The following is a 23,064-nucleotide window of genomic DNA, read 5'->3' on the forward strand; positions in this document are numbered from 1 at the left end:
GCAGAGTGGTTAGGGGCGATCAGGCAGGCAGTCAGGTGAGCAGTTAGGAGCCAGTGGTCCCAGATTGCGAGAGGGATGTCCAATTGCCGGTTTAGGTGGGATTGGGCCTAAACCGGCAATTGGACATCCCCTGAGGGGTCCCAGATTGGAGAGGGTGCAGACCGGCCTGAGGGACACCCCTCCCCCCATGCACTGGGCCACTCGTTTCATTGTAAAACGAGTTCATGTGCATGGGGAGCAGCACACCAGCACCTCAAAGCCCTGGTTTTGGTTAAGTGAGGCTCCTGTGAGATGGTGCTGAGTTCCTCCAGTCACAGGTCCGTCACCAGGTGCCTGTGGCCCCTGAGATGAAAATGGAAATGCCCCTCCCTCCAAGGCCTGGCTGTGTGGGGCGTGTCCACCCACCCCACCCCCATCCCTGGGGGAGCACCTGGTGCCATCAGAACTGGCATGGTAACAACTGGCCTGTACCCAGCTGAAGGGCGTTTCCCAGGGGGTCGTGTCACCCAGTGTCGGGAACAGATGCTGGGAGCTCACATCAGGAGTTGAAAGTCCTTAATTTCTGCCAGATAATTAGCGCCCCTCTCACCTGTGTCCTTGCTTCCCAGTTTGGGGGGTGACTGCCTTTCTTCCTGGCTCAGTTGTGGAACCATCGGAAGTGTGTGGTGCTGCGGTACGGGGACCCCCAGCTGCAGAGGAGGGGCCTGGGCAGCCCGGGCGTTGGAGACCGACCTGCCCGACCGCGTCCCTCAGCAACGACACACACGGCCTTTATTCTGGGTTCTTTCTGCACTGCCCACTCGGGTCTGATCGCGCTCTACTCCCGGCCTCACCTCCCTGCCGGAATTTTTCCAGTCGGTCACATACAGTGCGCCCTCTGCCGTAATTCCCACCACAGAAGAAAGGGGCGACTTGTTTTCATTTATTCTACATTTCTGGCCAGATATCGTTTCCTAAACCAGCTGGGAAACAGCACCTCTGTGTCCACAAAAACACAGGCGCAGACTTCTCCCCAGGCCTCCGACACCGGTGCAGACGCAGGGCTCCGTGCGACTGTGTCAAAGGCGAGGAGTGTGAGTGCAGGGCGGGCCACACTCTTATTTGTAGTTGACTTCAGTTGATAAAAACACAAACCTTAAAAAAAATTCAAAGTATCCAAAATCGTCTCAGGCTTCCTAACCTCTTGTACCAAGTGGTTAGAGGCGAGTGGGTGTGGGCGTGGGGATGCGGGAGCCCTCAGGTGCCCTGAGTGGCTCACAGGAGGCAGCAGGTCGAGGACTTGGGTGCCGGGCCACCATTGCAAATTTCTGTGCCCCCTGCAAGAGAAGGCGAGAAGGTGAGGGAGGGCCACGCACGCCCCAGCTGGCCCCTCCCGTCGGCCTGCATGTCCTCTGCGGCCCTGTGGGAGGGGAAGAGCGTTTGTGGTCAGCCTAGCCGATTTCTGGGGCTCACCTTTCTTATCTCAGCCCTGGCCTCCCACAGCCCATAGCAGGGAACCGCAGGGAATAGCACAAAAGTCCCGGAGCCGAGTGGCCGAGCACATGGACACAAGGCCACGCGGCCCCAGGGTCCAGCCGGACTGGCTGAGCCGCTCCAGGGCAGCCACCTTCCCACAGTTCAGGGCGAACAGGCCAACGACTGTGCTCGACACAGCCTAGGGAGTCGTGCACACGGCTCCTAGCTCTTCCTTCCGTGTGTGCATGTGTGCGTGTGAGCATGTGTGGGCATGCGTGTGTGTGTGTGTGAGCATGTGAGTGTGTGTGCGTGGAAAACAGGTGGGTTTCCGAGTTACTCTGGAGGGGACTGTTCTTTGCAGGGAAGATCCGTTCAGAGTTGCTGATCGTCCAGTGGGCTTTCCCCCTTCGTGAAGGAAGTAACACTCATGATCCTGGGAGGAGACGAGAGTCCCCACTGGGCCAGGAGAAGGAAACCCTTCCGTCCAGGCTGGTGAGTTCCTGAGTCCGCAGGGCCCACCCGTGGACGTGGACGGGCCTCCCCCGTGGCCGCCTCTGCAGTGAGGGGCCCGGGGCACCTGCCGTTCCTCTCAGCTCACTTCCTTGTTTCTGCCTCTTCACTCGCTCTGACTGGTGAACCCGGTGCCCGCCCTGCACCCCGGGGCCCAGACCTTTCCTGGCCGCGGTCCTCTCCTCCTGCTGCCTCTCCTCCTCCAGGGCCCGCAGTCTCGCCTCGTGCTCATCGGCCAGCGCCTTCCACTCCTGCCTGTTGTTCTGCAGGCGCTCCAGCATGGGCAGGATCTCCTCGTGGAAGCGGGAGAACTCCTGGAAGGGAACCCAGACGTCGCGACCTCCCCGGGCGGGTGGAGGGACAGGTCACGACCCTGCCTCTGCCTCAGTTCCCTCTGAGGAGAACCCCGAGGCCTGCCGGGAGGAGGAGGAACGGCCACCGAGATGTCACTTCCCAGCAAAGCCCCGAACGGGGAGGAGCGCTTGGCGTTTGCGTTTGGGAGCTGTGGGCGTGAATGCTTATAACACACCCTCATAGCGGGCAAGGACCCCGAGAACAGAGCCGGAAGTGTCAACTGCAGAGGGGGTGGGGGACTCATAGACGTGTGTGTCTTGTGCTCCTTCGCCCATGTCTCATACACACACCACACACAATGCACACCCCCCACAGTGCACACACACCACACACAGTGCACACACCACACACGATGCAAGCACATCACACACAATGCACACACCACACACAGTGCACACACCACACACCATGCACACACCACACACAGTGCACACCCCCACAGTGTACACACCACACACAGTGCACACACTACACACAATGCACACACACCACACACAATGCACACACACACCACACACAATGCAAGCACATCACACAGTGCACACACACCACACACAATGCACACACCCCACACACAGTGCACACACCACACACAGTGCACACACCACACACGATGCAAGCACATCACACAGTGCACACACACCACACACAGTGCACACACCACGCACAATGCACACACCACACACGATGCAAGCACATCACACACAATGCACACAACATCATACACAATGCACACACATAAAAAGTGCATGCACAACACAGGCATGTGAAGACACAAGCTGTGGGCATGCGGGTGCTGTGGGGAGGGAATGCGTGGTGAGCTGTGACCTGTGAGGTCAGGACTGCAGTGCACATCCTGGTCCCGCCTCCCCCCAGCAAGTCAGCTGTGGAGGCAGGAAATGGGGTTGGAGTTGCAGTGGAGGGAAGTGTGGTGTCCTGGGGACCGAGGTGGGGGTGGGACGGTCCAGTCAGGGGTGACTTCACTCAGAACCAGGCAACATCCTCCTTGGAGTGTGGGATCTGCCCTGCTGCCCCAGTGGCAGGGTGGAGGCCCTGGCCATGTTGGGCATCACAGGAGGCTGTGCAGTCAGATGCCCCTCAGTCCCTGGCCAGTCCCCTGAGCTGTGACCTGCTGTTGCTTGTCAGTTGTGCAGCACGTGTTTCTGGGCAAAGCACACCCAGCTCCATGGGGTCACCCTGTCCTCGGGCTCACAGACACCAGCAGATATACCTGCCGTCACCCCAAGAACCATGCCGGCGCGGGGAGCGCCTGGGGGGCTGGAGAAGGGACACTGGAGGCGAGGCCTCGAGGTGACTGTGAGGACATTGAACGGGAGAAAGCTGAAAGCCGGTGGGAATGAGGCGCTGACTGTGCTAGGGAGGGGGAGGGACTCAACTTGGGGCGACACTGAAGATGTTGGATTTTACTGCAGATGTGAGGAGGGTGGGCCAGGGTGGCCCTGGGTGGCCGATGACTCCACGGCCCTTCCTCCTGGGCCCGTGGGCCCCGTGCTGCCTGCACTCACCTTGTACACGAAGGTGCACACGAAGTCGATGAAGCCAACCTGCAGTTTGGGGAGCTCAGCCGCCTTGTTCCGGTCCATCATTGGCTTTGGGGGAAGCAGGGGCACAGTGAGGGGCAGGGCCAGGACCAGGGCCAGGGCCAGGTGGGTCCGGCACATCCCCAAGCACCAGGACTCACTCAGCCCCACCCACTCGGATGAACATGACCATGGAGATGCGCAGAGGAGGGTGGAGCCCTGGCCCAGCCCAGCCTGCCTGAGACGCTGGGCCTTGGCGGGGCAAGGCCAGGATGCCCCACGCGCCAGGGCATCCGTGTCAACGTCATAGTGCTGGCCTATCCCAGGTCTCCTAGGGCCCCTAGACGCCACGCCCCCAGAGCGGCCCCCTCCGTCTTCCCCCGGAGCTCTCCATGATGCTGAGCCAGGACCCTGGGCTCCCTGAGAGCCGCCCCAGTCCAGGGAGCTGTCATGGTGAGGAACCAGGCCCACCACCGCGCTGTCCAGGGTGCTGAACCAGGCCCCACATCCCCTGAGAGCGGCCCCTTCACCTCCCCAGGAGCTGTCCACGGTGCCAACCCCGGACCCCAACCCCGGACCCCAGACCCCCTGGCGCGAGCCCCTGGTAAGCTGAGACCGCTGTCCTCGTCCACACCCTCCGTACCCGCCAAGCTGCCTCCTGTCAGTCCCTGCTTCACAGTTACCCATGGTCTGGAGCCGGCGTGGAGAGAGTGAGCCAGGCAGGGCCCTAGCAGCCTGGCCTGGACGGACAAACCGACCAAGTGTCCCAGAGACGGTGCTGGTGGTCAGGGCGCCTCTCCTGCCGCCTGCACTGCCCGGCTCCTCCGCAGGCCTGTGTTCAGACCGCTACTCACCAAGTGGGTTGGCTTGTGAGCAAACCCTCTCCCCGTCTCTCGCGTGTTGGACCTACCACGCCGTCCTGGCCCCTGGTTCCCTTGCAGAATAGTCAGGACCACACTGTGACCCACAGGCCCCGCACCGCCATGTGCCGTGTGTGGGCCCTGGCTCGGCACCCTCCCTGGGGCCACGGCTGTCCCACCTGGGACTTCCTGGGCCTCTGAGGGCCCCGCCGTGTTCACTGCGGAGCTGCCTGGGCTCGTGGAGCCTCTGGCACGATCCACTGCCTGGTCCCACCAGATTCAACCTCACAGCTTCCCCCGGATCCCGAGCCACCGGCACCCACACCCCATCTCGTCACATGACCCAGAGTGAGAGCCCAGGACTTCAGAACCGGGGTCCCCTGTCTGCACTGAGCCAGGACCACGCCCCGGGCAGAGGTTCTGGAAGCAACACTCACAATGGGCTGCTGATCCAGAACCGTCCTTTCCAAGTCCCCTTGTTCCCAGAACTCCGCTGCCACCAGCAGCGCCACCTGGGGGCACAGAAAAGGCAGTCGTTCATCTGGTGGGGTTCAGTGGGGTTCAGCGCTGGGTCAGAGAGCGTCCCAAGGACCTGCCGGAGGCTTTGTGTCCGCGGTCTCCACCCGGACCCGCGGGAACCCCACACGCGTGAGCACAGCTCCCGCAGGCCAACCCCCCAGGAGGGAGGCGGCGCCCCAGGTGATGGCTCACCTTGCTCTGGACCTCCCAGGGCTTGGTGATGGCAGACAGGTCGCAGGCCGTCATCATCATGGCCCTGTGAGCAGAGGGCGCTGGAGGCGAGTCCAGGCTGGCCCCCTCGCCCCCCCCGCCCCCCGCCCCTGCACCCGGCCCTGCACCCGCCCCTGCACCCGCCAGCCCGCGCAGCCTGGGGACCGCGGGGCGCAGGTCCTTCCGGAAGCGGCAGCCTGTGCTCCCCATGCCCCCTGCCCCGCACGCGGAAGTCAGCAAGTTTGTCCCGAGCCTTGCAGTGCGTGGTGTACGGGCGTGAGGATCAGAACCGGGCTCCAGGGTGTGGATGGCGGGCTCCCGGCTGGGCACGTGGTCGCCAAAGGCGGCGCCGAGACGCTGGCCGTGGTGCTGAACCGGGCGCCGCCACCGGCCCGTGCGCGGTGCTGTCGGGCCCCAAAGCCCCCGCACGCGAGGAGCAGGACGGGGCTCTGCCTCCAGGCACCAAAGCCCGAGAGGGAGGAGCTGTTCCTGCCGCAGAGCATGGGGGGCCTGGCCTGGGGCTGGCGGAGTAACCCGCCCCCCAACCCCGCCCCCCAACCCCGCCCCCCAGCCTCGCTCCGGCTCACATGACGATCTCCTTCCGCGTCGTCTCCAGCGACAGGAACTCCGTCCAGCTCCGCCGGTCCGCGTAGCTCTTAGACTCGTCCACGATCTTCTGGAACATCGTCCTCTTCCTGAACCCCGAGGACACGGGGGCTGTGGGGCTCCCCTCCCCATTCCCCCCCTCCCCCCTCTCCCCTCCGCCCCCGGGCAGGCCCCGCCCCCTCTTGCGGTCCCGCCCACCGCCCTTCCAGGGAGGTCTCGCCAGGAGTCCAGGCGCCTGGGCCGCAGGGTCTCCCCGGTGCCCCCACCCGGGTCTCTCCCCTCCGGGCCCCCCACGCGGGACCCACTTGAAGTAGAGCGCCAGGTCCGTGGCGATGATGGCAATGTCCATGAGGTGGACCACGTGCTCGTGCTGCCGCCGGTTCAGGTTCTGGTAGATGTTCAGGCTCTGCGGGTGGGGGGTGGGGGGGCCAGTCCGTCCCTCACCCCAGGGGCGGGCACCAGACTCAGGCGGCCTCCCCCAGGGAGCCCACTCACCGCGGGGAGACTTCCGCGCCCCCTTCGCTAGGGCGCACCGTCAGACTCCGTCCCCAGGAGGCCAGGGGCGTGTACCCTCCCCGATGGCCCGGGGCGCAGGGGCCCAGGTTCGGGGCCCAGGTGCAGGGCCCGGGGCGCTGGGGCGCGGGCAGGAGACGCACGCGCACGCGGGGACTCGCACCTCGTCCGCCAGCAGGAACTTCCCGAACTCCAGGTGGTGTCGCTCCAGAATGGAGGAGCCGTGCAGCTTGGCCAGGGGGTTCTGGGACCTGCCAGGTGCAGGGAGACCAGCAGCCCGAGTGGCCGGGAGGGGCCGTGGGCGCCACAGCGAGTCTCTGCTTCCCGCCGGCTGCGCGGGGCCCTCCGGGGGGCCTCCCCCCCTGCACCCCCGCCCCACCCCCCGCCGCGCCTACTTCATCTGGAACAGGTTGTTGGTGCCCCGGTGGTCGATGTCGTGGCACAGGCCGGCGGTGACCATGGCGAAGGCCTCCAGGTCGGTGTAGTAGCTCTTCAGCTTCCCGGTCTGCGGACACAGGCCCCGTCCCGCACCCGCTCCCGCTCCCGCTCCTGCTTCCGGGCTGCGGGCTGCGGGGCGGCCTGGGGGCTGGGTCGGACCCGACGCCCCCCCGCCCCCCCCCCAGCCTCCCGGGGAAGGACGCCCCGCTGAGCCCTCCAAGCCCCGCCTCCCGAGCGGAGGAGCCCCTCCCCCCCCCCCCCCCCAGCGGGGCTGCCTTTGGACCAGGAGGTCTTCACAGCCCTGGGCAGGTGGGGCGGTGTGTGTGGGCGCCTCCCACCCCGCACCCCGGCTTCTGGGTGCCCTGCTCCCTCCGGGCACCGTGAGCAGCGTGAACATGGTCTGCGCTACGTTGAAGCCGTGGCGCCAGTTGTGGTAGGTGACCCTCCGGTAGCCTTTGCTGACCGAGAACAGGAACCGCACCAGCACCTGTGGAGCCAGGACACGGTCTGCTGGGGTGGGGGTGGGGGGGCTGCCAGGGGCTCCGTCCCATCGCCCAGCCCCAACTGTGAGAAGAGGACCCCAGCAAGGGGTCTAGGGGAGTTTATATTTTGTTAATCCTCCCCAGAGGGTATTTTTAAAAAAATATTGATATTTTACAGAGAGGAAGGGAGAGGGATAGAGAGTTAGAAACATCGGTGAGAGAGAAACATCCATCAGCCGCCTCCTGCACGCCCCCCACTGGGGATGTGCCTGCAACCAAGGTACATGCCCTGGACTGGAATCGAACCGGGGACTCTTCAGTCCGCAGGTCGATGCTCTATCCACTGAGCCAAACCAGCCAGGGCAAAGGGTATTTTTTCCATTGATTTTTAGAAAGAGTGGAAAGGAGGGCCATCCTGTGAGAGAGACGTGTGGGTGGTTGCCTCAGAATGCGCCTCCACCTGGGCCCGGAACGAACCTGCAACCCAGGTATGTGCCTTGACAGGGAATGGAACCCGTGACCCTGGTCACACGGGCAGGGCAGGTACAGGGCGTCTCAGAAGAAAAGGCCTGTTTGGGGCAAGCTGTGTGGGCACCTGGCGCTGGTGGCTGAGGGTCCTGAGGCCGGTGGGTGAGGTGGAGGCTGGGAGGGGGTGGGGTGGAGGGCAGTGATCTCCCCAGGGGAGCCTCTTATTGTTCTTCGATTTAAATAATTTTTTTAATCCTCACCCGAGGATATTTTTCCATTGCTTTTTAGAGAGAGTGGAAGGGAGGGAGAGACAGAGAGAAACATCGATGTGAGAGAGACACATCGATTGGTTGCCTCCTGCAGGAGCTCTGACCAGGGTCCAGGCTGGGAGGTTCGTGTCCTTGACGGAAATCAAACCCGGAACCCTTGGGTCCCCAGGCCAACGCGCTACCCACTGTGCAACACCAGCTAGGGCTGTTCTGTGATTTTTAGGTCCAGAAAATTATCAGGAAATATTTTTTCCGTCCATATTGTCTATAATTTTTATCTTTTGTTTCCTTTCTTATTCAGTAGAACATTTCCTGGAAATGCGGCCTGCTGCCCTGGCGTCGGCAAGAGGGAAGGTGTTTCCCTCAATGGGTGGCGGTGGGAGCAGAGGCTCGGGGTGTGAAGGGAACCGCGGGGCAGCAGGGTGGAGGCGGCCCCACCGGGCGGTCGGATGGTCGCCGGGCCTGGTTCCAGCCGGGAGTGGTGGGTGCTTTCTGCACAGCTGTGGGCTGCTATCTCCCCCCGCCCCCCACCCCACCAATGCCAGAGCCCACTATCGCCCGCTGCACCTAAGGTCGCACTGCCTGGAGCTCCTGTCAATCAGACTTTCCATCCGTCCAGCGGTCATCTCTCCCACCCCACGCTCTACCTGTGTTTTACCGCCTGCACTGCCCGTTCTGTAATGAACAGGCCTGCCCCAATTCAGTGCAGGACCTGGGACCTCTGGATCTGGGACCCCTGACCATGTTCTCACCTCCTGGGGCACCTGGAACTTGCGGACCACGCCCAGCTCGTAGTACATCTGGATGCCGCATTTGACCAGCTCCAGCTCCGTGCACTCCAGGTCGGAGAAGTGGAACTCGTAGATGTCGAACTTGGTGGGCCCAGGGAGTACCTCCTTCTGTGGGAGGGCCGTGGCTGAGGGGGCAGGCCCGCCGCCCGCTGCTCCTCGTCCCTCCTCTCAGGACCCTCTGTCCAGCCCCGGATGCCCCAGGTGACATCTGCCCTGCCAGTCGCTCTGGCCTGTGGCCTGGACACGGGTCCTGGATGGTTCAGCTCCCTTCCTCCCCTCCCCTCAGACGCTCAGCCCAATAACAAGAACTTGCCTAACTGGGCAGACACAGTGATGTTGCCAGGGAAACAAACGCAGAGATACCTACGTGGGAAGGTGGCGGACAGCGGCCACCGCCAGAGGGACACCCCGTGAGCACCCTTAGTCCCCGGCCCCCAGCCTCAGCCCCCAGCCTGCACCTCAGGGTGGGGGCAGATTCTGACCAAGAGTTCCCACAGCTCCTCCTCCTCACAGTCAGCCGGCTCCTTCCCCAGGCGTGCTCGCGTTGGCTGGGAGAGAACCGATGCGCTGAGTCAGTGACAGCGTCAGCCACACCCTCGGGAGTGTGGGACAGGCGACAGCACCCCCACACCCTTGTGACTGGCACAGAGGACCAAGGTCACCGCGGGAGGCCCGGGGGGTGCGTCCTGCCTCAGAGATGAGAGAGCGTGGTGGCCCCTGCCTCCCCGGAGGATGGAGCCCTCACAGCAGCTCGAAGGCGCCTCCCTCCCCGCTCACCGCAGGGGGACGGCCTGGGAGGGACCCACCCGGGAGGGACCCACCCTGGGCTGGCAGGGCGAGTGGGCCTCCGGGACGGGCCTGCTCCTGGGTGTGCGTCCGCGTGGACGCGGGGCGGGGGGGGGGGCAGTACCAGGATGAGCTGGATCTCGTCCTGGTCGCAGCGCACGTGGTACAGCACCATGTCCTGGGCGATGTCCTTGCGGTTCCCCAGCTTGTTCATCCTGTCGTGGGTGTCGGTGTTGAGCACGGACCAGCCCAGGAACTGTGTGAGGGACTGCGGAGGGCACAGCGTCACCCCCGAGGGGCACTGCCCTCCAGGTGCCAGGTGTGCGGCCCAGGGCCGTGCCCGCTCCTACGGGGCGGCAGGGTGCCTGCCCAGCCCTGGCCCCGATGGGACCTCGCACGCTGCCTCCCGTCCACTCTGGGGCCGTGCGGGGTCAGGTGGGGGAGCGGATGGCGTGTCCAGCACCTGAGAGGGTGCTTACCTCCATGAGCACTTCGTCCTGCTCGTCGAAAGGCTTCCCGTCTTTCCTGTTGTAAAAGGTGGCCACCCCCACGATCTCCTCCTTCTTGTTGACGATGGGCATGGACAGGACGTTCCTGACGGCCCAGCCGGAGTCGTCCAGGGGGCCCTCCTGTGGGACGGCCGGCGCACATGACCTCCGCCTCCCGCCGAGGAGCCCCGGTCAGTGTCCCCAGGGAAGGCGAGGGGGCAGACCCGAACCCCTGAACCCAGCGAACCCGCAGGCAGGTGAGCATGAGATACGGGTGCCCCGGAGGCACACACACTTTGAATAATTATAAAGTCAGAGTTTATTAAATTAAGTGAGTTATCAGCTGTTAAAGTGTGTGTACATTTTGGCGGGGCGGGGACACCCTGTATGTGTTTGCTGCTGTTTGACACTGCGATTTTGAGGTTGTTTCTTAACAGTAAAAGCCAATTCTGGCCCGGCCGGCGTGGCTCAGGGGTTGAGCATCGGCCTAGGAACCAGGAGGTCCTGGCTGGGTTCCCGGTCGGGGCACATGCCTGGTTGTGGGCTCCATCCCCAGGGAGGGGCATGCAGGAGGCAGCCGATCCATGATTCTCTCTCATCGTTGTTGTTTCTCTCTCTCTCTCCCTCTCCCTTCCTCTCTGAAATAAAATACAAATATAAAAAATGAAACTCCTGAGCGTCCATTCTGAACCGTGATCCCTTCTTCCCAAGGGCAGTGCCTGTACTGTTGGTAAACAGCTACCTGAAAGGTGAACATCTCGTCCGCAGGGGCGTTCATGATGTTACAGATCTGCAAGGAGCAGAGAGCCGTCTCAGCTGCACAGCCGAGTGGACACACGATTCTGAAAGCGACTGTCCAGCCCGGAGCGTCTACAGAGGCCGAGCGGGGGCAGGGGCTGGCGGGGTACCCCAGGCGGGTGGTGGGAGGTGCCTGGCTGGCAGGGGTGACCCCAGGCAGGTGGGGCTGGCGGGGTACCCAGGCAGGTGGTGGGAGGTGCCTGGCTGGCAGGGGTGACCCCAGGCAGGTGGGGCTGGCGGGGGTGCCCGTGGGCTGCTGGCAGGGAGGCTGGGGCTGGAGGCAGGGCCTTGGGGACTCACAAAGCCACTTTCTGCCACGTAGGTTGGAAGGCCACTGGCCAGAGCCCAGTGGTCAGCTGGGGGTGTGCTGGGAAGAGAAGCAGAGGGTCAGATGGGCCAGACCCAGGGTTGTGTGGTGTGTGTGTGTGTATGTGTGTGTGTGTGTGTGTGTGTGTACGCGCGCGTGTTCCTGTTGGCTCCATTCTCTGAGCTCCGGGTGGGGCAGGGGTTGCGGGGGAGGGAAGCTGGGAGGCTGCAGGCAGCGGAGGGTGGGGTTGGGGGCATTTGTGCTGCCTCATCCGCCTTCTCTGCCCACGATGAGGCCACTGGCCCCGTGGAAACCCCTTTGCCTCCTGTGGCCTCTGGAGCTGAGCGTTGGACCCCTGTCCTGTGGCCGGGCCGGGATCTGGAGGTCCGGTCCCTGTGGGGGCCTGTGGGTGGGGCCCTGACCGGCCTGTGGGGCCCAGGGCCATGGCCGCGTGGCTGTAGGGCTGGGACCGGGCCCTCCCTGAGCCCCACCGGCCATGCTGCCCCCAGCAGACGTCCCCTGGGGTCCATCCCACTGGGTGTGCAGTGTCAACGAGACTAGAGGGCCTGCGAGCTCAGGCGCGTGGCAGGCTCCCTGGACGCTCCCTGGACCCCGGGATGGCCGCTGCAAGGTTCACCCCCCAGTCATTTTCTCCAGGTCAGCGAGCCAGCGCCTCCCACCACGTGGGCGCCGGCAGCCCAGGACCCGCCGGCACAGGACGACCTTGGCACTCACGGGATGACCTTGATGTCCTCCTTGCCGTGGAGGAGGTAGTCGATGACTTTGTAGAAGAGGATTTCCTGAGGGTCAGACCACAGCGGGCGGTCGTGAGGGGCTCCGGGCCGGCACTCCCGGGCACCTCTGGGAGACGAGACGTCCGTCCCTGGCTCCCCAGGCCCCTTGCCCTCCCCCGTCCTGGGCAGGGCTGGGACGGGCCCCTTGCTGCCCTGGAGTTGGGGGTGGGGAGCGGCTGGCCCGTCCCCACGACTCACTCGGCCGTCAGGGGTACGCGGGCCTGAGTACGGCTGGGCTTCTCCCATCAGGATGGGCCACACATCGAAGAATTCCTGGCGGGGAAGAGGAAGAGGGGTGAGCCAGCGTGCGAGGCCTGGCGGCGGGCGGGGGGTGGTGGGGGGCGGGCCTCACCTTCTCCTTGGTCATGTCCAGGAGGCCCACGGAGTACCGGTCGCAGTTGAGGTAGGCCCGCACGGTGTAGAAGGCCTTGTGGAACTGCCGCTCGATGTCCGTCAGCTCCTCAAACACCTTGTTGGCCGACCACAGCAGCACCTGCAGGGCGGCACCATGGCCCCTGGTCACACCCACCTGCCTGTCTGGGCACCAACCCTCACCCCTGAGACGCACGTGCACAGCACCTGCCGCAGGACCCTGGGGACACTGAGCCGGGCGGCCCCCCAACAGCATCTCTGAGGGGCACCAGCCCCCACTCCTGCGGCCTGACCCCAGGGCCTGGGGGCTTCCTGGGGGACGAGGCCTCCAGCTCCGGCCATGTCCCTGCCCCGCGCGGCCTGGTTGGCCTCACACCGGGTCCGTGATGAGTGATGGAAATTGTCATCAGTGGCCATGAGCTTGGAAGGCACAGCCTGGACCAGCCCGCCCTGGTCAGGCGGTGGGGGCAGGGCTCTGAGGACACGAGCTCATGGTGTCCTGGGCCAGCAAGGTGAGGTGAGGGTCCCCGAGGCCCTGGGTCACCTGCCCCCTGGGCCTCAGCTGATGGCCAGGCTCAGACTAACTCCGAGGGGGGCCCCTCCCCAGTTCCTCCATCTCCTCAGCCACAGCCCAAAGGCAGGGCACCTCCTGGCCCCAGCCTGTCACACCTGCTCTTCCCCGCCCCCCCCCCCCCCCCCCCGCACCTGTCCTCGGGCCTGAGCACTGCCTGGGGCCGAGCCCTCCTGCAAGATCATCCCCTGCATGGCTCCCCTGCTGCCAGCCCCCCGGGGCCCCTGCCGCCCCCACTGTCACTGGCCGGTTCTGGCTCTCATGGCCCCACCTGTGTCCTCCTGCCAGGAGGCAGCCCGCTGCCCACGTAGACCAGGAGTTCCTGAGTGGTGGCCTGCTTCCTCTGTGTCCCCACTCCCTCCCCTGACCCGGCCCAGGGCCTTTGCACAAGCTGCGCCCTGGGCCTTCACAGCCGCGTTCGCGGAGCCAGACCCCGACAGCGCCCCTTCCTTCCGGACCTCAGGAAGCAGTCTCGGGGTCTGGCCCCTCGGTCACAGCGGCGAGGTCAGGAGGCCATGCAGAGCCCCGGTGCTTGCTGACGGTGCAGAGGGCGTGAGAGCTGCCGACCATCTGCGCTGCAGGCCCTGTGCCAGCTGCCCCTGGGGTCTACACGTGAGTCACCCACACCTGCCACCCACCTGTGTCACCCACTCGAGTCAGCTGGTGGACGAGCACCTCCATCCTGCTGCGAAAGGCCTGGGCACAGCCCCCACCCACTTGTGTGAAGACAATCACCCCCCCACCCCCGCTCATTCCCCAGGAGCATCGAGGGGAGACCCACCACTCCCACCCGGCCCTCCGTCTGTCACCCCTGAGCCCCGATTAGACCAGGGACCTGTCACCGTGCGGCCCCCTTGCCAGGAGCAGGTTCTGTCACAGCCGGAGGAAATGGGCGCAGGGTTGGGGTGTGTCTGCGGCTCTGACCCCAGCAGCCTGGCCCGCGAGGCCCCACCCGCCCTCGCCTCCTGCCTCTGTTTCTCAGTGGGAGCTGAGCCACGCCAGGGGGATGTTTAGGCAGCTGCCTCGTGTAGCCGGGAGGTCAGCGTTCAGAGCAAATAGCCCTGAAGGGCCTCTGACCCGGCCCTGGGCAGAGCTGCTCTGACTCAGGGTGTCCTGGGACTTCACCCCAAGGCCTCACGCAGGGCCTGTGCTCTGTCCCTCTGCCCGAACCTCCCCCCCCCGCCCCTCCTGCGGGGGGGGGGTGGGGGCAGGGCCCTGGGCTGTTTCCGCTCGATGGCTACGACTCATGTCAGGTGTGGGCCTGACCTCTCTGGAGAAGCTAGAGCCTCAGACTCCTTTATTTTCTTAATCTTCAACCCGGAGTGAGGATTTTTTTTCATTGATCTTTAGAGACAGTGGAAGGGAGAGAGGAGGGGGAGAGGAGCATCCGTGTGACTGAGACACAGCGATTGGTTGCCTCCTGCACATGCCCCCGCTGACCGGGGCTTGGGATCGAACCTGCAGCCGAGGCGCGTGCCCTTGATTGGGAACAGAACCTGAGACCCGTGGTCCCTGGGCAGACGCTCTGACACTGAGCAAAACTGGCCAGGGCTCCACACCAGCTTTATTAAAGGTGAACGGCCTACGTTTAAAAAATGGAGATCACGTTAAAACTGTATCCACATATCCACTCATCTAGGTATTCGTATTCCCTTCCAGTCATTCACCTTTTTAAAAAATATATTTTTATTGAGTTCAGAGAGGAAGGGAGAGGGAGAGAAACATCAGTAATGAGAGAGCGTCACTGATTGGCTGCCTCCTGCACACCCCACACTGGGGATGGAGCCCGCACCCGGGCATGTGCTCTGACCGGAATCGAATCGTGACCTCTTGGTTCATAGGTCGATGCTCAACCCCTGAGCCACACCGGCCGGGCTCAACGATGTCTAATAACCAACATCAAAGCAGGTAACTGTTCACAACCACAAATGTCAAACCGGCCCCATCACGCGTTCTATTAATTGGCCCACGTCTGCGAGGCCGTTTCCGGACTGATGTCCATTCCTCTCCGGGCAGGAACAGGAGCCCTCAGCTCCCTCATCCCGTCCTGGTCGTGTGTGACCGGCAGCCAGTATTCCTGCCCGACCTGCGCGAAGTTACCCAATCGGAGGCGTTGCTGTTTGTAGCAAACATCGCAGGACGGCAGCTTTTATTCTTACTCTCATTGTAGTGACTGTCCCCGCATTCCCAGGGGCCGCATGGAGCCCAGGCTCCGTGTGCACCCGCCAGGTCAGCCTGCACGTAGGTGGTAACACCCGATGACACAGCAAACCTCCCACCAGAGTCAAGCCAAGCACTCGGAGGCAGGGGGACACGCAGGGGCCCGAGGCTGCGTGCCGGCAGCTCTGCACTCTTTCCCACAGCACAAGGCCCCCCCTCTCCCTCTAGCCCCCACGCCCTCGCTCAGGGGCAGGCAGACGCTGTCCTGCGTCCCGTGTGGCCAGGGCCAAACCATCAGGGATCTCGGCCTCAGAGCAGCAGGACTGTGTGCCTGTCGTCCGTGCACAATCCCCTGACTCCTTCCAGAGGGGCTGGGGCAGCTGGCAGGCAGGGCAGTGCCCTCACACCCGCCTGGGCCCCCGGTGAGGGATGGCAGCCCAGGGGCCAGGCCCAGCCTCTGACGTTGGCCAGCACACACAGCATCACACCACGACGCCTAGCAACCTGCCCGGGGGGTGGGGGGCCCACCCCGCCCGCCTTTGTCCAGAGCGAGCAGGGGGCCTGGACCCCCGGCTGTGGCCAGGAGGCAGGGCCAGGCGGTACCTGTCCGCGGCGCGTCTCACAGTTGTGCAAGTAGCTCAAGTGGTAGATCTTCAGGTTCAAGGCCCCAAAGTTCAGGTACTTCAGGAAAACCTGGAACGGAGGGTCGACCACAGGCGTTAAAGCCCGGCTTTCAGGCGCCCACAGACAGAGGGACGGAGCCGTGGCCACTCGCACCCCTGCTGGGGCGGGGGGGGGGGGGGAGGGCGGCCTGCACTCACGTCCTCGTCCTCGCTGGTGAAGCCCGGCCCGTCCAGCTTGTTCACGGCCATGACCACGGCCACCACGTCCTTGCCGTTCATGATGGGCGTGGCCAGGAGGCTCCTCGTCTCGTAGCCGGTCAGCTCGTCGGCGAAGGTGCTGAAGTGGGGGTTCTGTGTGGTGCCGGAGAAAAGACAGAGGCTGTTCCTCTGTGGGCCTGGGCTCGGGGGGCTGTGGGGCCCCAGGCCAGTGCTGACGCCCAGCGGCCCTGCCCCGGCCTGGGGAGCCCGGGAAGCTCAGAGGACGTGCCACGGGCCTGGCTCAGTCCCTGTCACCCCACCTTGGCTTCCAGGCTCTGCAGTCCCCACAGCACCCCCACCCCCGTGCTCCACCTGGGCTGTGGGCAGAACTGGGCCCCCCCACACCTGACACCTGGGTGCCCTCCTACTCCTGGCTGCCGCTCCTCCTGCCTTCCACCGCTGGGGCCAGACCCATGGGCTCCTCCCCCAAACATACGTGTGGCTGAACTCAGGGGAGCACAGTCTGATGGGGCGTGTTCGGGGGACAGCCCGCGGGTGGGCGTCGAGGGTTCCTTGGGGCCCCAGGTTCTGTCCAAAGCCCCCACAGGCCTCCCAGGCCTGTGCGCCAGTTGGGGTCTCCCCATGGGGCTCCCACCACCCCAGCACCTGCCCCAGGGGGTCCCACCACCCCAGCACCTGCCCCAGGGGGTCCCACCACCCCAGCACCTGCCCCAAGCAGGTCCCTGGTGGGGAGGGAGGGGCTGGAGGTCTGTCTCCACAGGGGCAGGGTCCTCAAGCCCTGACTGGGCCCCGACCAGGGCTCCCAGAAGGTGACTCGGACTCTGTCCCTCAGAGGGATGTGCCGGCCTCACCCCCTTCCCGATGGATGTGTTTTCACACGAGGCCAGAGTGAGGGGTTCACGGTGCTCAGCTCTGACCGCAGGACGAGCAGCGCTTGGCCGGTGAGTGCGGGCCCCGTGTCTGAACCGGAAGGTCCCACGTGCTGAGCCCTCCGCCCGCCAGCTCCCGGCTCCCTTCACAGCACCGGCCACTCCGGCGTCCACACGCCTGGCTGTGCTGCCAGCCTCCTTCCGGTCCTCGTGCCCAGGGGACCCGCACGGACGCGCACACAGGCGCCCGCATCCGGGCCCACCACACGCGCACGCGGGCACGGGCCTCGGAGGGGGGGCACGTTGGGGCCGGAGCCACGCTCTGGGAGTAGAGTCACGGAAGCGCCTGGGCCCACGCCTGCACGGCTCCCTGCCTGTGCTGTTTCTGCTCCCCTGTCTCCCCCCACCGGCCCCCTGCCCTGTCCGGGCTCCTCTGTGGGGTCAGACCCTGGGCCCCAGAGCCTCAGCCGGACGCTTTGCAGCTGCTGGGGGTGCACAAGCTCCCAGACACCCTGGGGCGGACTGGCAGCCCCGGGCCCACGCCCTTACCCTCCTGCCCAGCCACACTGCCTCCTGTGCCCCTCCCGGGATCGGCCCCACCCACGCCTGCGGAGGGGCCCTTGTGCGGCCTTGTCTGCCTGCCACTCAGACCCTGTAGGACCAAAGCCTGGGGTTTCTCTAAAGTGTCCCCAACACTGTTGCCCCTGCTCCCCCACGGCAGCTCCCAGGCCTCACCCCGCCCCCAGCGCCGGCCCTTCGTCCTTCAACCACACGACTCCAGCCACCACAACTGGGTCCGACACCGCGGCTACAGCAGGACTCTCTGGCCAGGCGTTTTGGGGACCACAGCTCTTTGCAGCGGGGGGGAGGGGGGGCTGGGGGGGAGGGGGGAGTCAGAACGCCCGCCCCCCGAGCCAGGACCTGGGCCCATGGTCCTGGCCCAGCGGCTCAGCCACAAGCCCTCGTGGTCTGGGAGCTTTGAGGGTGCTGACCGGCCAGACCTGCATTCCCGCCCCCCCCCGCATCCTCCTCCCCCCTACACCCCCCCACACACCCGGCTCCGGGAACAGCCCCTGGGGCTCCGCCCTCCAAGTGGCTGGTGCCCAGGGCGGAGCTCAGACCCTGCCTCAGTCTCCCCTCTCCAGAGCCACCTGGAAACCCGACCCTGACAACGCAGGGATTCGTGATGCACTTTGTGGAGATTTGCTTTTTGGTGAGTTTTGATCTGGCCTCTGTTCCATGGCATCTGGGATCAAGGAGCCCCCGTGGCCTGAGGACAAGGCCAGGGCTGTGCCTGCCCCCCGGCGGCTCCTCCGATGCCACACGGCCCCCCTGCCCGGGAGACCCAGGGCAACAGCTCTGCAGGGGGGGACCCGGCCTGGGGCAGCCCCGAAGGTGGAACCAGACCCTCAGAGCAGCTGGGGCACCCGCAGCGCAGGCGTGGGGTGGGGAGGCTGGAAAACCGGCCCCTGAGGGGACAAGACGGGGGGGGGGTCCCCACTACTGAACGCCTGTTTCTGGGAAGTCGCGCTCCTGACGCCCGATTCTTGGGTGACCCATTTCTTAGAAAGGAAGCGAAGAGAGAGGCTAATCCTGGAGATTACTCTGCTCAGGCCACGGAGGCAGGCGGTGGGAGCAGAGGCGCTAAGAGGATTGCAGCCTGGCTGCTTCCCTTTCAGCCTGGGTCTGCACGTCCGTCTGTCTCCACGGACAAGGGGACGCGGCTGCTTGGGGGCTCGGCCCCTCTGACTCCTTCGTGGGCGTGGAAGAGGCAGGTCCAGGTCACGGCTCCTGCTTCTAGCTCCCAGGCCGGGCCCCTCAGGGGCCAGGAGATGCACGGGCCCCTCCTGGGCTGCAGCCTCTCCCTGCTCCTCCCGGGCGCCCCCTCCCACCCCCTTCCCCGTGCGGCCTGCTGACCCCCCTCCCCCACCCCGTGGGACCCTCGAGGCCCTGGAGGCGCGGCGGGAACCCACCTCCCTCACGTCCTGCACGTTCACCATCTTCTTGGTCTGAGCCACGTGGCCCACAACCCCGATGTCCAGCGGGAAGACGATCTCGGAGTCGGGGGGCACCAGGCAGTCCTCCAGGACGCGGCCCGGCCGCACGCCGAAGAGGCGGGTGGCGAGCTCGGCCACGCCGTTGCGCTGCCGGTACAGGAAGAGGCTGCAGCAGTCGGCGCGCAGGAGGGGGCCCAGGCGGCGCAGGATCTTGAAGAGCACGCGCTCCATGTTGACGTTCTCCTGCATGTCCCGCACCAGCTCGAACAGCGCCGCGCTCTCCCGCACCTGGCACAGCTCCCGGAAGCTGGCGCCGCCCGCGGGGAGCCCGTCCTCATCCTCGTCCTCGCAGGCCCGGGCCGCGTGCTCGGGGCTCAGCGTCTTCCCGAAGTACCGGTCCGCAAAGCCGGGGTTCTGGTCCAGGTACCGCCGCACCTGCTCCTCGCGGAGGCTCATGGTGTCCGGCTGCCCCCAGGTGTGCGCAGACTCCCGCAAACACTGTCATCAGCAAAGCCTTGCTTAGTGGCGATTAGAGGCCTGGGCCACCAGCTGACTCGCCACGCCTGCCCCCTCGCCTGAGGCCTGAGGCCTGGGCTGCCTGCTGCCTGGGATGATGGGGCCTTCGGGACGCCCCAGCGGCTGGGGCGGGGGTCAGGGGGGCTTCCTTCCGTGGAGGGAGATGACCCTCTCCACCTGGTCCCACCGGCGGCCCAGACCTGGGCTCAGGTATACACTGGTGGGCATCTGCCTCGGGAGACGGTCCCAGGCCTGGAGCGGGGGGGCCCCCTGAGGCTGCCGCTTCGGCTCCACCCCCACAGAGGGAGGTGGGGACAGGGAGGGAGGTGGCCCAGCCCTGGCCTGGGCGAGGGGCTCACACACTCCCCTTTCCACGCTGGGAAGAGGCGGCCTGGGCATACAGTCTGGCGGGTGAGGGTTTCACCTGGACGCACCCGGTGCTGCTCTGTGAAGAGCTGGCACCCTTAGTTCAGTGTCTGAATGGACCCCCCCCCTCCCCCCCATTCCCCATGTGCCGGCACCTTTATTTGCCACAACCTCTGGCCGTGTTTGCAGGCGAGTTCGTTCCCGAGCACCCGTGCCTCACGCAGGGACTGGCATGCCTGGGCCGCCCCCGACATCATCAGATTTAGCTTCTCTGTGATTCATGATGTGAAACAAGGTGAAGCTACCACGTCTCTCTGACTCTCTTGCTGTAGGGGTGCCCTTTGCTTCACAGAAAAAAAGACTGTGTGAACACGCACAAGTCTGTGTGTGCCCATGCATGGGCGCACACGTGTGTGCCTAGGTGCGTGCATGATTGCACGTGCACGCAGTGTGTGTACATGCATGACTGTGTGTGCATGTACCTGTGCGTGTGTGCATGCGCACCGTGGACTGTGGGAGCCTGGGTTAGAAGCTCTGTCCGTGGGAACCAGTGTGCACGTCTCAGTGAGCCTGGTGGCACCTGCCATTCAGATTCACCTGAGGCAGCAGCGATGGAACCGGCCTGTCTGCAGAGGCGGCAGCATCGTCTCAGGGGGAGGGTTCTGGCCCCTCTGCTCACGGGCTCCGCGTGGCTGGGTCTCCTCCTCATGGAGCCCACACAAAGTCGCTAGCACACTTTCCACCGGGACGCAGGGCTTGTGTGTGAGTCTGACTCTTGCTGCACTCAGCTGGTGAAACTGTGTGTGTGTGTGTGTGTGTGTGTGCAGTGTGCACGCCGGCTGGGGCTCCTTGTGTGCGGGGACAAGTGTTCTCCACACGAGCAGGGATCTCGGGGCTCTGGGCCCTGCAGCTGTGACAACCCATGGGCCGAGCTGGCCGGGGCTGGGGGGGGGGGGCGGGGCTCGAGCTCCCGCCTCCACGGAACCACGCAGCCGGCTTCTTGCCGGGATCCGCTCCAAGGTTCCCACGTCTCCTAAGAATAGTGGGTTCTGACTAGGGTGCCGGCCTGCAGCTCTCGGATCTGGGGCCAGGGCTGCCGTCGCCTCGCTGGCCGTCAGCCCCAAGCAGCCTCTTGGTGTCCCCCGGGCATCGTCTCCGGAGGCCCTGCGCTGGGCCTGGGTGTGAGAGACACGTGATGACCACCACCTGGTCGAGCGCCTGGGGAACTGGGTCTTGGGGGGCACTTCCCAAATCTGCCACTCACCCCGCCCTGAGGCCCACCCTCCGGTCCTGCCAGCGTCCGACTCTGCTCCCTCCTCCCCTCCAGGCTGAGGAAACTGGGTGTGGCATGAAGCTCCCCAGCGCACGGGGGTGGGAACCCACGCCCTGGGCGCAGGCACAAGCAGCTCGAGGCGTCCGCCACCCTGTGGCTGACAGTGCTCCACGGAAGGCGTGGCCCGCGTGCTGGCCCCTGGCCTTGCTAACACCGCCTGCCCCCCTCCCCCCACACACCCGGCCTCAGCTCACCCAGTCCAGGGAAGGAGCAGCACCTCTCAGGCTCACAGAACTTCCCGGTCTCCGGCTTCACCAATGGCCGTGGCCACCAGCCAGCCAGACGGCAGCCTGTGGGGTGGGCTGGCAGTGCCTGGGGGCTGGGGGCTGCGGGCAGGGCAGTGCCCAGGGGTAGCTAGAGGGCTGTGGTGCATTAACCCTTTGTCTCATGGAGCTTGAAGCCTGTCATGTGACCTGGTTTGGAAATTTCTCCTCCCAGACAAAACCGGCTTCAGGTTCCCAGAGGGAACCAGCCCTTGAGCTGCCCCCCAAGAGAGACAGCACATTTCTGCTGTTTTAAGTTCCCCACTTTCTTCTTTGGTTTGGTTTCTTTTTGTTTGTTTGTTAATCCTCAGCCGAGGATATTTTTCCATTGGTTTTTAGGGGGAGAGGGAGGGAGGGGAGAGACAGAGAGAAACATCCACGTGAGAGAAACACATCGATTGGTTGCCCCCCTGCACGCACCCCGACCAGGGCCTGGGCTGCGGAGGCTGCAACCGAGGTATATGTCCTTGACCGGAATTGAACCCGGGACCCTTCAGTCCGCAGGCCGACACTCTAACCACTGAGCACCAGCCAGGACTTAAGTCCCCCACAATCTATCCATGGCTGGGCCACCCTTGGACACTCGCATGAACGATGGGCCAGGTCAGCCTCTGGGCATTGGCTGCCTGGTCTCAGCCGCCACACTGGCCACGCAGAGGGCACGCCCGGCCCACGATGGCCAGTGAGGGCTGGGCTGAGCTGGCTGTGGTCTCAGCCCTGTATTCTCGTCCCTCTGCTGAGCTGTCTGAGGGGAGGCCCCGGCTCCATCCTGCCGTGGAGCCCTGAGGCCAGCACCAGCCGGGTGTGCGCAGAGCCGCGTGGCGCCGGCAGCCTCGCAGGTGCAGCTGGGGTGCCCAGGCGGCGGCTGTGGTGCGGCTGCCGGGAGCGGGCCTGGCTCCCGGCGCCCACCCCTGTGGGCGGGTCCTGCTCAGAGCGGCCAGGACAGTAGAAGGAATGAGCTCTACATGCCTTCAGCGTAAGGAAGAGCATCGTGTCACACCCCCGGCTCAGAGGTGGGGCGGCCAGCCGCACACGGTGGCTCCCGCGGCTCTGGGCCCTCCGCTGATGGCAGCGGCAGCCAGGGTTGCAAACCCCAGGTGTTGACGGGCTTAGCGGGGCCCCCAGGCAGCCACAGAGTCCAGAGGAGCCCTGTTCAGAGCAGGGAGGGACCCTCAGGGCCTCGACTCCAGGGAGAGCAACCCATAGCGGGCTTCACGCACGGGGCTGCTGGTAGCTGAGCCCGGGCCGCACGCCGTGTGGCTGCGAAGCCTGGAACGTGTGCCCTCTGGGCCTTGACAGAACTGTGTGCTCCCCCCGGGCTGAGGCCCATCAGAGCCCACGGCGGGACCACCGGGCGAGGCGGGATCTGAAGGACACGGTCCTGTCTGCACCCGCGGTGTCTGCGGGCGCAGGCTCTGTTCTGGGCTGCGGGGGCCACGGGGACTGGGGTTCACTGTGGCTTTGGGTCCAATTCTCAGCCAGCCAGGGAGGTGGGCATGTCCTCAGCCTGGGACTTGCTGTGGGAAGCGGGAGGAAGGGAACAAATGCCTTAGAAAACAGGGACAAGGGGTACCTCGGGGTTCCTG

The 23,064-nt window shown here is 65.1% G+C and overlaps 1 protein-coding gene across 1 annotated transcript; it reads right to left on the reverse strand.

Moving 5' to 3' along the window:
* Positions 1-900: 900 nt before the first annotated feature.
* On the reverse strand, positions 901-20,175 carry PDE6B (phosphodiesterase 6B). Its single transcript, XM_081087841.1, has 23 exons — positions 18,977-20,175; positions 16,114-16,266; positions 15,896-15,985; positions 12,542-12,682; positions 12,388-12,462; positions 12,131-12,195; positions 11,389-11,455; positions 11,033-11,080; positions 10,282-10,431; positions 9,927-10,070; positions 9,499-9,564; positions 8,978-9,124; positions 7,386-7,493; positions 6,964-7,073; positions 6,732-6,819; positions 6,361-6,461; positions 6,037-6,144; positions 5,432-5,495; positions 5,158-5,232; positions 3,846-3,929; positions 2,126-2,279; positions 1,259-1,316; positions 901-1,134 (listed from the first exon to the last, which is right to left on the reverse strand). The coding sequence occupies exons 1-23, from the start codon at positions 19,454-19,456 to the stop codon at positions 1,098-1,100; spliced, it is 2,613 nt and encodes an 870-aa protein (XP_080943967.1). The 5' UTR covers positions 19,457-20,175; the 3' UTR covers positions 901-1,097.
* Positions 20,176-23,064: the final 2,889 nt, after the last annotated feature.

Source organism: Myotis nattereri (genome assembly GCF_964212035.1).
Source record: "Myotis nattereri genome assembly, chromosome: 1".
Lineage (NCBI taxonomy): Eukaryota > Metazoa > Chordata > Mammalia > Chiroptera > Vespertilionidae > Myotis > Myotis nattereri.

Bases quoted from the DNA above. Each gene is read 5' to 3' on its own strand.
- PDE6B (XM_081087841.1), bottom strand. From the start codon at position 19,456: ATGAGCCTCCGCGAGGAGCAGGTGCGGCGGTACCTGGACCAGAACCCC. The intron at 12,683-15,895 runs GTACCGCCTGGC...GCCGCCCTGCAG, and splicing joins GTGAGACGCGCCGCGGACAG to GTGCTGCTGTGGTCGGCCAA. The intron at 7,494-8,977 runs GTGAGAACATGG...CTGGCTCCACAG, and splicing joins AGTTCCAGGTGCCCCAGGAG to GTGCTGGTGCGGTTCCTGTT.